This window comes from Bos mutus, chromosome 27 (assembly GCF_027580195.1).
Source record: "Bos mutus isolate GX-2022 chromosome 27, NWIPB_WYAK_1.1, whole genome shotgun sequence".
In the NCBI taxonomy this organism is placed as follows: Eukaryota; Metazoa; Chordata; class Mammalia; order Artiodactyla; family Bovidae; genus Bos; species Bos mutus.
Window position 1 is genome coordinate 42,114,364 of NC_091643.1, and position 14,390 is coordinate 42,128,753.

The 14,390-nt window shown below is 44.3% G+C and overlaps 1 protein-coding gene across 1 annotated transcript in view; it reads left to right on the forward strand.

Moving 5' to 3' along the window:
- The window catches only part of CSMD1 (CUB and Sushi multiple domains 1), a 1,688,220-nt gene extending 1,678,812 nt beyond the window's left edge, over positions 1–9,408 (forward strand). Inside the window, exons 68-69 of the mRNA XM_070364228.1 lie at positions 6,026–6,158; positions 6,260–9,408. Coding sequence (XP_070220329.1) covers positions 6,026–6,158; positions 6,260–6,419 — 293 coding nt within the window. The 3' untranslated portion in view covers positions 6,420–9,408. The remainder of the gene's footprint in view (positions 1–6,025; positions 6,159–6,259) is intronic.
- Positions 9,409–14,390: the final 4,982 nt, after the last annotated feature.

A 14,390-nucleotide genomic window follows, 5' to 3' on the forward strand; every position in this document is an offset into this window, starting at 1 on the left:
TACTTTCATCAAGAGGCTCTTTGGTTCTTCGCTTTCTGCCATTAGGGTGGTGTCATCTGCATATCTGAGGTTATTGATGTTTCTCCCAGCAATCTTGATTCCAGCTTGTACTTCATCCAGCCTGGCATTTCGCATGATGTACTCTGCATATAAGTTAAATAAGCAGGGTGACAAAATATAGCCTTGACTTACTCCTTTTCCTATTTGGAACCAGTCTGTTGTTCCATGTCCAGTTCTAACTGTTGCTTCTTGACCTGCATACAGATTTCTCAGGAGACAGGTCAGGTGGTCTGGTATTCATTTTCCACAGTTTGTTGTGATCCACATAGTCACAGGCTTTGGTGTAGTCAATAAAGCAGAAGTAGATGTTTTTCTGGAACTCTCTTGCTTTTTTGATGATCCAGTGGATGTTGGCCATTTCATCTCTGGTTCCTCTGCCTTTTCTAAATCCAGCTTCAACATCTGGACGTTCATGGTTCACATACTATTGAAGTCTGACTTGCAGAATTTTGAGCATTACTTTGCTAGCACGTGAGATGAATGCAGTTGTGCAGTAGTTTGAGCATTCTTTGGCATTACCTTTCGGATTGGAATGAAAACTGACCTTTTCCAGTCCTGTGGCCATTGCTGAGTTTTCCAAATTTGCTGGCATATCGAGTGCAGCACTTGCACAGCATCATCTTTTAGGATTTGAAATAGCTCAACTGGAATTCGTCACCTCCACTAGCTTTGTTCATAGTGATATCCCCTAAGGCTGACTTGACTTCTCATTCTAGGATGTCTGGCTCCAGGTGAGTGATCATATCATCGTGGTTATCTGGGTCATAGAGATCTTTGTTTGTATAGTTCTTCTGTGTATTCTTGCCACCTCTTCTTAATATCTTCTGCTTCTGTTAGGTCTATACCATTTCTGTCCTTTATTGAGCCCATCTTTGCATGAAGTATTCCCTTGGTATCTCTAATTTTCTTGAAGAGATCTCAAGCCTTTCCCATTCTACTGTTTTCCTCTATTTCTTTGCATTGTTCACTTAGGAAGGCTTTCTCATCTCTCCACGCTATTCTTTGGAACTCTTCAAATAGATACATCTTTCCTTTTCTCCTTTGCCTTTAGCTTCTCTTCTTTTCTCAGCTATTCATAAGGTCTCCTCAAGCACACGTTTAGCAGGCAAACAACCTAATTAGAACACTGGCAACCAATTTGAATACACATTTCTCCAAAGAGATAAAAATGACCAACAAGTAAATGAAAAGATGCTCAACATCATTAATCATTAGGGAAACACAAATCAAAACCACCTCACACCCACTTGGGTGGCTGAGATCATAATGACAAGAAATAAGTGGAAGCAAAGATGTGCAGCAATTAGGAGGCTCATACCATGCTGATGCAAAAGTGATGATGGTGTGGTTGCTGTGGAAAACTGCCTGGCAGTCATTCATCAGGTAGTTGAAACATGAGGCTTCCACAAGGTTCAGCATTTCCACTCCAACACATATGACAAGAGAACTAGGAAACACATGTTCACACATAAATCTACACATGAATGTTTATACCAGCATTATTCCCAATTGTCCAAATGTGGAAACAACCCAAGTGTCCATCAGCAGTGAACAGATCAACAGCATGTGGCGCATGCATACTGTCGATATTATCTTGAAAACGTCATGCTAAATACGAGAAGCCACTCACCAAAAAACACATACTGAGTTCTTGTATTTATATGCTGTATCCAGAGCAGCCAAATCTATACAGACTGAGAGTAGAGCAGTGGTTGCCTAAAGCTGGAGTACAGAGGATTGACTGCTGAGGGCCTCTGTTCAATTTTAGGGGCGACAGCAATGTTCTCACATAGGTTGTGGTGATCACCGCAGCATCAAACCCCCACATTTTTAATAGTAAAAAAGAAAACTCTTGAATTAAAAGGGTGAATTCTTGCACCCTAGCATTAAAAGGGTGAATTCTACAGTATGTGCATTTCTTTCAGTAGTGCTCCAGTCTATAACGTGAAAAGACACTCACCTTCATTCTTAAGAAGCACAACTGAGAAAACAGCTGCACACTGCATCTGATTTCCTAGGGCAGCAGCAGTGGTAATCATGTGCAGAAGTGGGGCAGCGAGAGGCAAGGATGGAGGCAGGGGGCGTGGGCGGGCGGAGATTGGACACAGTGTCCAGGTCTCTCCTGAGATGGATTGGGAGGAAATCGGGATGCCACTTTGGAGAGAGATTAGGTAAGACTGAGAACTGTGGTGTTGGAGAAGACTCTTGAGAGTCCCTTGGACTGCAAGGAGATCCAACCAGTCCATCCTAAAGGAGATCAGTCCTGGGTATTCATTGGAAGAACTGATGCTGAAGTTGAAGCTCCAATACTTTGGCTACCTCATGCGAAGAGTTGACTCATTGGAAAAGACCCTGATGCTGAGAGGGATTGGGGGCAGGAGGAGAAGGGGACAACAGAGGATGAGATGGCTGGATGGCATCACCAACTCGATAGACATGAGTCTGGGTAAACTCCAGGAGTTGGTGATGGACAGGGAGGCCTGGTGTGCTGCTATTCACAGGGTCGCAAAGAGTTGGACACGACTGAGCGACTGAACTGAACTGAGCAATGCTACAAGGTACACGTTCTGTTGGGCAGTGCTTTTACTTCTTAGAATCTATCCTGTATATTCAGCCTCCTGCTGATGCATTGCTGCAGAAAGGGGATTTCATGGTGGCATCACAGAGAAAGGCTAGAAATGAACCAAATGTTCTTCAGCAGCAAACTGGCTAAATAAATTCTGGTTTAGCCAATTAATAGAATACTGCACACCTAAAAACAATTACATGCACATGCGCAGATGGAAGAACTTCACAAATATATAATTATAATAATAATTGTCACTCAGTCATGTCTGACTCTTTGCGACCCCACGATCTGTAGCCTACCAGGCTTCTCAGTCCATGGGATTTTCCAGGCAAGAGTACTGGAGTGGGTTGCCATTTCCTTCTCCAGGGGATCTTCCCGACCCAGGGATTGAACCTGGGTCTCCCGCATTGTAGGCAGACGTTTTACCCACTGAGTCACCAGGGAAGCCCTCACAAATATATGGTTAAGTTTAAAAAGGCAAATTTTAAAAAAGTAAATAGTATACCCATATTTTAGGAAAGTAAGAACAGAGAATAGTCACGTATATTAATAATACACAGGGGACTTTCCTGGTGGCCCAGCAGCCTAGACACCGCACACCCCATGCTGGGGGCCCTGGTTCCATTCCTCATCAGGGAACTAGATCCTGCATGCCGCAACTAAGACCCAGTGCAGCCAAATAAATAAATACAAATACATATATACACACACACACTATACTAGGACATTATGTGAAGGACGCTAAAGCACAAACAAAAGCAAAACTGAAGACCTTGTTAATCATAAAGAGGAAAACTAGTGCAAAAGGCAAGGCGTGACCCTTTATGTCCATCATCTTCATATTTATTTTTATATCTGCTTATGCTACTTTAATTAATATCATGTGCATGTATTACCCTTTAAATTATTAAAACATGGGTAAATAACTGAAATTAACTAGGAGATCCAGACAGCATAATAATTTCAGAGTCAAGTCAGGAGTTTAATTCAAAAAGACCTTTCATGTTGCCCTGTGTCATGATGTGAGGTCTCCTGTGGCAGGTCCATTATCCAGGATTTTATTAATTGGAAGTCTGAGATCTATTATGGCCAAAAATATATAGTCTTGCTTGCAGATAACAGAAAGTGGCTTTGGTTCATTTAAGCAGACTACAAATTTATCAGGATGAGCAGAGATGCACAGAATTATAAACACCTGGAGAATGAGCCATGGTAACTTAAAGGAAACCAGCAGATACTGAACCACTACAAACACAGCACCATTTTTTCATTTCTCAAATATGTACTGAGCAACTGTTATGTTCCAGGTTCTACTGTAGGAACTGGAGATTTAAGAGGAAAGCTGGCCAGACAACTACCCGGGCATCATGCAACCAATTTTCTAGTAAATGTGGGTCCTGGGGAAACTGTGCGGCTAAGGTTCTAAGTAGCTGAGATGTCCTGACATTTCACTCTCACAATAAATCACTGAAGCTAGGCCCTTTGAGCGGCACTGGGTTCTCCTGGCTGGAAAGTGCCACCCCTGGTGGCTGGGGTTACTGCTGCACCCGGCCCCCAGGCTGGACAGGCCTGCCCTGCTGCACCACCACCCCCAGGAAGCTCTTGATGCTGTCCCCAGGGCTCTAGCCCCACCACAGCCCTGAGTCTCTGCATCACTTATGCTAACGCTGTGCCCAGGGAGGGGGCACCCCACTGGCTCTGCTCACAAGCCCCCTCCTGGGTGCTGAGATTTAGAACAAGTATCTAACATCCCCCGTGCATGACAGCTGGTGTATGCACCTGAAAATGAAAAATTAAATCTGAATCACACATGCTGATACAGGAGGATCGCCAAAAGGTATGGTTGATTTACAAGGTGCCAACATCCAGGATAAAACATGTTTACATAAGAACTGGAGGTGGTAGTGAGTAGCATAATCCTGCATCTACTGAAGGTATGTGTGAATGTTCGGTCACTCAGTCCTGTCCAACTCTTTGCAACCCCATGGACTGTAGCCCACCAGGCTCCTCTGTCCATGGGATTCTCCAGGCAAGAATACCAGAGTGGGTTGTCATGCCTGCTTCCAGGGGATCTTCCCGACCCAGGGATTGAACCTGCATCTCCTACATTGGCAGGAGGACTTTTTACCACCAGTGTCACCTTGGGAAGCCCATCTACTGAAGGAGATGACAATATCATTTTTAAGATTTTATGAAAATTTCTTTAAAAGGCTATTTAATTATTTTAAATATTTGATTACTTCTTTGTATTTGTGTTTTGTTAAAAAAAAAATGGAACAGGAAACATCTCATAAATTCTGGAACTATACTTTGAAACGAGGTCAGCTTCATTTTACAGTTCTGCTATATTCAGATGACCCCAGTCATAATTAACTACACATGTGCATTGAGTGGTTCCATGCATTTAAGCCAAATACATTTCAAAATTGTGTTTTATAAGTAAATTCTTTAAGAATAAACTTATTTGGCAATAATCCCTTGATAAATGTTCTCTGATCTGAAATTTTAGTGTTTGCTTCTTCCTCAGTGCTGTGCAGAACTCTCCACTGTGGAGATACACAAATTAATGATCATATCGCCTGCCTGGTGTCTGAGATGTTTATACTTGCCTTCCCTTCTAATGGACAGAACTTATTTTATAGAAACTTGCTTTATAACATTGACGTGCATTCTTTGATGATTTCTAAACTCATAATGAATTTTGGAATCTATGCCAATAAAGATAGATTGCACCAAGATATTCACATGTCTCCATGGTGGCTCAGATGGTAAAGAATCCACCTGCAGTGTGAGAGACCTGGGTTCAATCCCTGATTTGGGAAGCTTCCCTGGAGAAGGGAATGGCTGCCCACTCCAGTATTCTGGTCTATAGAATTCCATGGATAGAGGAGCCTGGTGGGCTACAGTCCATGGGGTCACACAGAGTCAGACATGAATGTGATTCCACTTCTATAGACACCTGGACTTCTTGTGTAATTTCAGTGATTTGTCCTGGGGCTGGAGCAAACAGCACATGCTACCCACATCTATAGACAGATACAGCCCTGTATATGCTTCAGTTAGACTTTACACAAATGTGAGTATCTACAGCCATAAGCAAAAGTCAATATAACTATAAGCAAAAGTCAATATAACCACAGCCCCCTTTGCTGTTCTCACACTGGAAACACGACACTGTCACAGGGCTGAAGGTAAATGAGGAACCACCAGTTTTTTGTGTCTTACTCCTTAAGATGGATGTTAAAATCTTTCAAAGAAGTGTCAGCTATTCCCAATGGAATGGGAACACTTTCTGCTTCTTGTAGAGTCTACCTTTATTTATAAACCGATTGTCGCTCTGTCTCTGGGTGAGCAGGAGGACACTGACGGCAGGTTAAAGCTCCCTTTCTTTTCCAGACCCCGTGAGCTCCGACCAGGACTCCTCGAGTCACTACCAAGGCACCAGCAGCGGCTCTGTGGCGGCTGCCATTCTAGTTCCGTTCTTCGCTCTCATCTTATCAGGGTTTGCATTTTACCTCTACAAACACAGGTACCGTAGCCCCGCCGTCGGTTTACAGACGCTGCGTCTCTCCCCAGGGCCTGGCCCTGCGGTCCTGACGGCCTGTCCCCCTTCTTGTCTCCCGCCCCTAGGACGAGACCCAAGGTCCAGTACAACGGCTACGCCGGCCACGAGAACAGCAACGGGCAGGCCTCCTTTGAGAACCCCATGTACGACACGAACTTAAAGCCCACTGAGGCCAAGGCCGTGCGCTTTGACACGACTCTGAACACGGTGTGCACCGTGGTGTAGCCCGCGGGCGGCCGCCTCATAGCCATACCTCCGACGACGGACAGCAGGGATCACAGGTGCCACAAACCCTCCCCTCTGGCCCCTCCCGGCACGCGGGGGCGCGGGCCACAGACAGGCCCTCATCCCGGAGCGGCCCGCCGCCGCCAGCTGCGGCCCAGGCGCGCGGAGGAGGGCGCGGCCCGGGATGCGCCGCCTTGCCCGGCAGCCCTGCCCGCCTGGTGTGGCCCCGCTGCCTCTCAGTGCAGCCTCCGCCGGACGGCCTCTGGGCCACACATGGTAGCACCGCAGTATGGGTTCATTGTTTTGTGTTTTTTTAACCCCCATGAATATTCTGGAAAAAGAAGAAAAAAAAAAAAAGCCCTCCTGAAGAAGACACCTTTCCGGCAGCCGCACACACCTGCAGACGCTTTGCGCCGTCCTCCCCGAGACCGGCAAGCTTCGAGGGCCCCGCAGCTCACCTCGGGGCCGCCCCAGGGCCATCTGCAAACTTCCCAGTCAGCTGTTCTCTCGCAGAATTTTTGACGCACAATTTTTTGCACTAGTGTGTTATGAATGACTAAGATTCTGATAAAAAAAAATAAACTATTTACACGGGGTTTCTACACACTATCCATTGTATATAAGCATCCTGCCATACTGTCAAGCTAAGCATTCCAGCTGCAGTTTAGTTAGCGTGTGAGAAAAAAGAAAAAAAATCCCCAGATATGGCACAGGTTTTAAAAGGAAAAATAATATGAAGAGACTTATTTTATTACTGCTTTCTTTTAGCTTCACAGCTGTGTTGAATTCATTGAGACAGAACAGAGGCCTTTTATTTCCCCTCATCCTTTCTTTGGTCTTGTCCCCATCCCATGATCGTCAATATTCCACTACTTCATAGCAGGAGGTCTGCAGCACTTTCTATGTGCCATGTACAGATGTGAATAGTAATTTATTTTAGGTCACTCATGACCTGCCTGTGGGTTTGGGCTCACCACACAGTCTTCCTGTCCATCCTCTGCTGTGATTTCTCTCTTTCGCTGCCATCCCTCTCATTTTCTGTTAAAAGACTGTGTGTTCCTGGGATGCAGTGGAAAAGTTTCGGGATGATCAAAATAGTAAGCGTTCCTTTAGAGGCAAGGAAAAGTCACACCCACTCTTCTTTCCTGATGACACAGTTTAGATATTACTATTATAGATTTCTTCTGTTTCATGCTGTATAATCCCAGATGGAAAGAAAACTTTGGTGATTTTTCTGAGCTCAAAATTCTTCACAGGTAAATTAGGAATCACAGTATAAATAAAGTAGGTGTGATTACCAAGGTGGTAAAAGCCCAGACAGGAAGCAGAAGATGCAGCCGTGAGGATGTTTACATAATAAACTCGGAGATCATGTTTATTTTTACTTACAGCTGTTTGATTAAAAAAAAAATTTTTTTTAAAGCCAAGGCGTATGTTATTACCTGAGTTTTAAGTATGCATTCCACTTACTGAGAAGGTCCCCTTTGTCCATCCTTGGCAGCATCGGTAGAGACTTGGTTCTTGAGGACATGTTCATACGTACCTTTAAGACTGATGCGTTTGTTGCATGCTTCGATGCAGGGCTTGAAAAGTGAGAAAGGAAAAACACAAATGTCAGGATAATAGCTCATTCTTTCAAAAGTTTCAATTTGAACATTTCAGTCGCTCTTACCCATGGGGCACTCACTGTTGTGCTGCCTGTTTGAAGGGCACAGCTGTTGGGAAGTGTGGCCAAGCTCCACGGCCCCGGCCTCTCCCAGCCTCTCCCACCCGCAGCGTGGAGCTCCAGGGTTCGCCCTGGCCAGACTGGCAGTGGGACCAAGAGGGCTTTGCAGCCTGGAGTCCTTATGGCTTCTTCTCCTTAGGCCAGATGAGGTCAGTTAGAGGCAGGCTCCTCGCACACCCAGGGAGCTGAGGTAAAGAAAAGACAGGAGGAAGCTGTCGCGTCTTTGTGTGCAGGGGAGAACAGGGTTACTATACATATGAGGTGTATATATATACATACATATAGATAAATATAATAGCGTGTACATATGCGGTTTGAGTCATTCAAACTAGGTGCAAAATGCTGACTTCAGAGTCTGAATCAGTGTCTCTCTCCACATCCCTGACCTGCTTGCTGGTCAATGACGTTACAAAACCCTGACACGACAGGACATACCTACATACAAGAAACCACATATCAGATCAGACGTGATTCTCCTTTGTGTGCAAAGTCAGAGTGTCCTCGGTTGCCAGTTTGGAGCATGTTATTAAAAAAAAAAAAAAGTATCCCATGAAATTCTTGTGCGAGAATTCTGCCCAGTTTCTTCCCAGGGTGTGCAGTGTTGATCAGATTCCCGCGAGGTGCTGGAGGTTCGGTCCAGGCCGTCGGCAAGTGCGCCCTCCTGCCCGGCTGCAGGATTGTTTCCGGGAGCAGCCAGAGCCCATGGAGGGCGGGAGCCCCGGACAGGTTCTGTGCTTCAAAGCTGTTCAAACTGCTGCTTGTCCCACACATCTTGCCTTTCTTCAGGCTAGCTGCAATAATTTTTTTCTTCTGTAAAATATTTTGTAAACAACCACAAAAAAAACAACAAAAAGCTATTATAAAAAAGGGGAAAGAACGCTGGCATTATGATCAGGAAACCATCGCCATCAGCCACCCGTCTCGCCACCTCGCCACATGCTGCTGACATGAAGTAGGTGCAAATGACCTTTTTGTACAGAGATATATTTTTTATGAAGAATTTGTAAAATTATTAAATATGCTGTAATTTTTTGATTAATGTAGGTAAATTGTTAAAAAAATAAATGTTTTTACAATACAAAACTGTAATTTTCCCAATAATGTACAATGTACCATCTCTAGCTGACGTTCAGTTCCAATCCTATTACACATGTATTAATATTAAAGTGACCTGTTAAAATGAACAGTTATCTTTTTTTGTCAAAAAAAATTATACAGAGAGTGTAATATAGCCTGTGCAATGCCACCTATCTTTAAAGCAAATCAGAGTTCTAATTAAATATTTAATTTTAGATTTCTATTTTTCGGTGTGAATTAATTTTATCTTTAATAGATGCCTGCGAGTCATTGGAAGGGGAGGGAAAGAACAAATTAGTGATGGGTGTTCACTGTGTTTAGAACAAGAGTCAATACTTTCCCAAGACAGCATCCCTGTTGCGGTTAACAAAGAGCACATTTATGAAAAGCACTGATACAGAGAAACAGAGGCTGACAGACTTCTTGATGGTTTTTGACTTAAAATCACTGAGAGCTTTCAGTTCCCTCCAAACCAAAATCAAGCCTATACTTTTATGATTAAAAAAAAAAGCGTGAGTTATTTCTGTAAGCCTTCACAACACTGAAAACGCCATATAAGAAAACGTAGATTTCACGGAACATTCCAAGGGTCGTGCATGAAGAAGGCTCAGAGAACACCCCCTCAGGAGCCTGTGACAACAGAGCCAGCTCCCTGCTCACTTCTGGGCTGGGGGACACAAAGCTTTCCGAGTCCTTGGTGTCAGGTGGGGTGTTGTGCAGTTAACCAAATCATAGTCATTTTCCTGAGAATCAGTCATTACACAACAAAAAAACAACAAAGAATGGCCCCGCTGTGGCTGCCAAGTAACGAAGGTTTGTCCTCCAGCCTAGTGTGTAGGTCTCCTAGGACCAGTGGATGTCTTTAAATGCCAAGGACTACCTTGCAGAAGACCCAGCTCCAGATGCCCACGGACATTCAATATAATCTAACGAAGTAGGTTGTACCACTGATTCTATAGATGACCAAGCAGAAATCCAGAGACATGAGTGAGATTATCCAAGTATGCACAGCTCAGCGATGCTGACGTTAGAGGCCAGTTTCCCCTTGCTTTAACATTCTTCTTTGCCATTTGCTTTAACATTCCTGGGGTGGAGAAATCTGTCTGCTCTGCCTGGAGGGTGGGGGTGTGGCACACGGCCTGCACGGGGGATCCCACAGGAGCTGTCGGGAGGCTGAGTGCACACCAGCTGTGGGCGCACACTCGCTCTGAATACTCACTGGGGCCCCTTCCGTGAAGGCCTGCGAGGTTCACACTCTCACCAGCTGAAAGCCCAGCACACAACGATGCAGCTGTGGGTGCCAGGCAGAGGGTCCTGAGAGCACGAAATGAAATCTGACTGCCTCCTGGTCTTGGCTGAATTGCTGTCACAGGACGACAGGGGGTTTCAACCATGGCAAAGTGCCCAGAATGGCAGGTTCATGTCTCTGGAACGTCACTGCTTCTGAAACCCAGCTCGAAGCCTGGGGAACACCCTCCCCATGACAGTCTGTGGGGTGTCAGTCTCAATTCCCCCGCCATCCTGAGCCAGGAACCTCCTTCCGGGGCTGGGGGCAGGCTGAAGCCTTGAGGGCCATGACTCAAGCCTGGGGCACTTTTGCCTGATATGAGGGGTCTCCCAGCAGCCTCCAGAAACCAGCCACCCCAACCCTCTCCCATCACCCCTGCCCCAGGTGCTGGGCTGTCCTCTCCACCCTGGAAGCCCCCACACCCTTCCAAAATTCTTCTGTTCAGGACGTTCACACTTGTGCTTCGGCTCCTGTTCAGAAACACCGTGGTTGTGGCTACAACTAATCAGATCTAGAAGGTGCCTCCTCCAGGGCTGCGCTGACATAGCCTCGGGGTTAGACTACCACTCCTGCGTCCAGCACAGTTTCATCGCCAACACAGGAAGAGCCACAGCCCGGCAACTCCCTTCTGTCTTTGCTGAGGACAGTAACCAGAGGAGTAAGCAGTTCCCCATGAGGGGTCACTCACTGGAGAACAGCAGAGCCTGGGTCCAGCGATGTCCCACAGATGGTCAGTCTTTCTGCTCCAGTGCTCCGAGAAATCCGCAGTCATTAAAAGTCCAGGTAAACTAATATTTTCTCTCCTCAACGTGGTGTGTTCTGGAAAATTAAAGACAGCACTAGAATGGAAATTCCCATGGCGGGCGCATGTTGATGTATGGCAAAACCAATACAATATTGTAAAGTAAAAAATAAAAAAATAATAATAATCAAATAAAATAAATTATATAAAAAAAATTTACATATTTTACTAAGAAAAAAAAAATTTTTAAAAGAAAAGAAAAAAAGATAGTCAACCACAGTTACTAGAAGCCAAAACTGGGCCAGTTATACATGTAAAGAAATACTCCATATTCAAGGTTTGCTCTCCATGATGCACTGATACATCTTCTCCCAGACAACTGTCCTGGCTTGCCATGACAATTCTTTAGGGAAGATGCCCTCAGTGTCTGAGAAGGCCATAATACCTGCTGATTTGACAAGTGTTTATGCAGTGTTTATTAAATATAAAATTGAGATTAGCTTTGGAGAGCTCAAGATTTTTAAAAAAGCAGAGTCCAGGCTCCTAAGAGAAGTCTAGTCCAGGAAAGGCAGATACACAAGCAAACAGTTGCAGTAAATATGGCTGTTATGTGGTTGGTACATGCATTTGTCTGTCTGCTCAGAGTGATGCATCATGGGAAAAGATGCCTAACATCTCTGGGAGCGGCAGAGATGGGGAGATTATTGAGGAAGCCTTTCCAGGAGCTGTGGCTATTAATGGGGCCCTTCTGTTAGCAGGGCCTTCCCTGGTGGTTGAGACAATAAACAATCTGCCTGCAATGCAGGAGATCCAAGTTCAATCCCGGGGTCAGGAAGATCCCCTGGAGAAGGAAGTGACTACTCACTCCAGTATTCTTGCTTGGGAAATTCAATGGACAGGACAGTCCATGGGGTCGTAAAGAGTCAAACATGACTGAGTGACTGATACTTCCACTTTTTTTTTCCTTCTGTTATTAGAACCCTAGGGTCCCTGGCCGCCTTACTGGATGAATGATACTAATGTCCCATCAACATCAGTATTCTACCTCTACTGGCTCAATGGCTCCCCTTGCAGTTTTCAGCTTGTTAGTGCTAAAGAAGCACGGCCCCTAGCTATTTGGGGCATCCCTGGAACTTGCCTTACATGCGTCTCCAAGGTTTGCCATTTCACATGTTGTGTGACGTTTCTTGACGCCTGTCGTTTACCAGGGACTCGTCTAAGGAAAAGCTGTTTCTCTCAACGTGCTTGCCCTGACCTCATGATGCAAGACTGGCTGTCACTGTTCCAGTCATCACAGCCACGTTAGGAAGGAACTCCAAATGCCTGAGGTAAGGAAGAGATGACACCAGCCACATCTCTCTTTCTTGGCTTTTGTATCAAGAAAGCCAACAATTTCACAAAGTTCCCCATCTCCCCCCACCACTTTCAACAAACATCCATGTCCATCTCATGGCCCAGAATCTGGCCACAAGCCACCCAGGGATGCAAAGGAAAGTGGAAAAATAGACAATGGAAACTTCAGTAACTTTAGGACTCATCACCTTGGGGGTGGGTCAGGAAGTGCCCAGTGACAGTGTGGGTTTTGACGGTAACAAAAATAAATTGCTTTAAGACATTTTCATCCTTTGAGAATAAATAAAAGATCCCATGCGTTTACCCCCTAAACAGAAATCAGACTCTAAGACTCCGCCATGAGGATCCACGCTCACTCACTCAGCAATCCTACATCACTGTAGCACCTCATTATACATGCTGCTTCCCTCTAGACACCCGACCCCACCGCTCTCTGTTGTTGTTGTTAATTCGAGGCTTTAAAACAAAAATACAAAGACAAAAATAATTTTATGGATACGGTACATACTAATTTAGAGAAATTTCTTTATGGGTAGGGTAGCACTGGTTCAGTAACATTCTCCCACTAGATAGGATATACATAAATAAGATTTTAGTAGGAAAATGATTTAAACTGAAATCATCTTTTTTGTTCTGGGGAAATGTGTGCGTGTGTGTGTGTGTGTGTGTGCGCGTGTGTGTGTGTATTTAAAAGACTCAAGCAGATGTTTTCATAAAGAAGAGTGGCACATTTAATAGCGTACGCCTTTGTGAACAGTTAGCTATGTTGGCATGTGGTTTTTATGATGCAGAGAGCAATTTAACGACGTATGGAAAAGTCAAACATATGTTGTTCTAGCTGTCATATCAGCTTAAGAAGTAGTTGTCATAGCTTTCTACATATTTGTTTTGAGTTACAGGTAGAAAAATGAATTTTCTTTCCCTTACTGCTGTGTTTGAGTCATAGATTCTAGTGGCAACTCTGAAATAAGATAAAAAAAGAAGACCTGTGCTTTACAGTTTTGTATCAATTTTAGCCAGATGCCTACTAAAATTTTTTTAAAAATTAATCAAATACATACTTAGGCTTTTAGGCATTATTTACATCCAAGCAACATTTAGCTGGTAATGTCTGTAAAATTACAACTAGCCAAATAAGAGAGTCATAGACTGTTTGTGAAATGCATCTGCATTAACTACTAACCAGGGAAATGAAGAAAAGCTTATTGTTTTAAAAACATTGTGATTGAAAATAACTGCAAGTTAACACAATGAAGGGCTGTTAAAAACCAGTTCAGTGAGGAAGAACCACCAGCCTGCTTCACAAAGCTGATGAGGCTACAGTAAACCCGACACCTTTCTGGGTATGCAATGGTGGAATGTGTTGTAGTTGGACAGTATGGATCAATAATCTTCATGGGGTTGATATATCTGACCTGTTAATATTATGAATGAAACCAAATCCTAAAAAATATAAATCTGTAAGAAAACAAATGACAAGCCTCTACATTAGATAGATATCAATATAATAGATGCCTACACATGTATATCTGTAAATGACTAAATGGCAAAAATAAATGAAACAAATGTTTGAGAGCAGAAAAAGCCACAAAACTGAAAGTAAAATTGCATAAATACTATTCAGCCATTAAAAATGTTTACTGGGCTGTGCTTAGTCACTCAGTCATGTCCAACTGTGTGCGGCCCCATGAACTGTAGCCCGCCAGGATCCTCTGTCCATAGGGATTCTACAGGTAAGAATACTGGAGTGAGTTGCCATATCCTCCTTCGGGGATTTTCCCAACC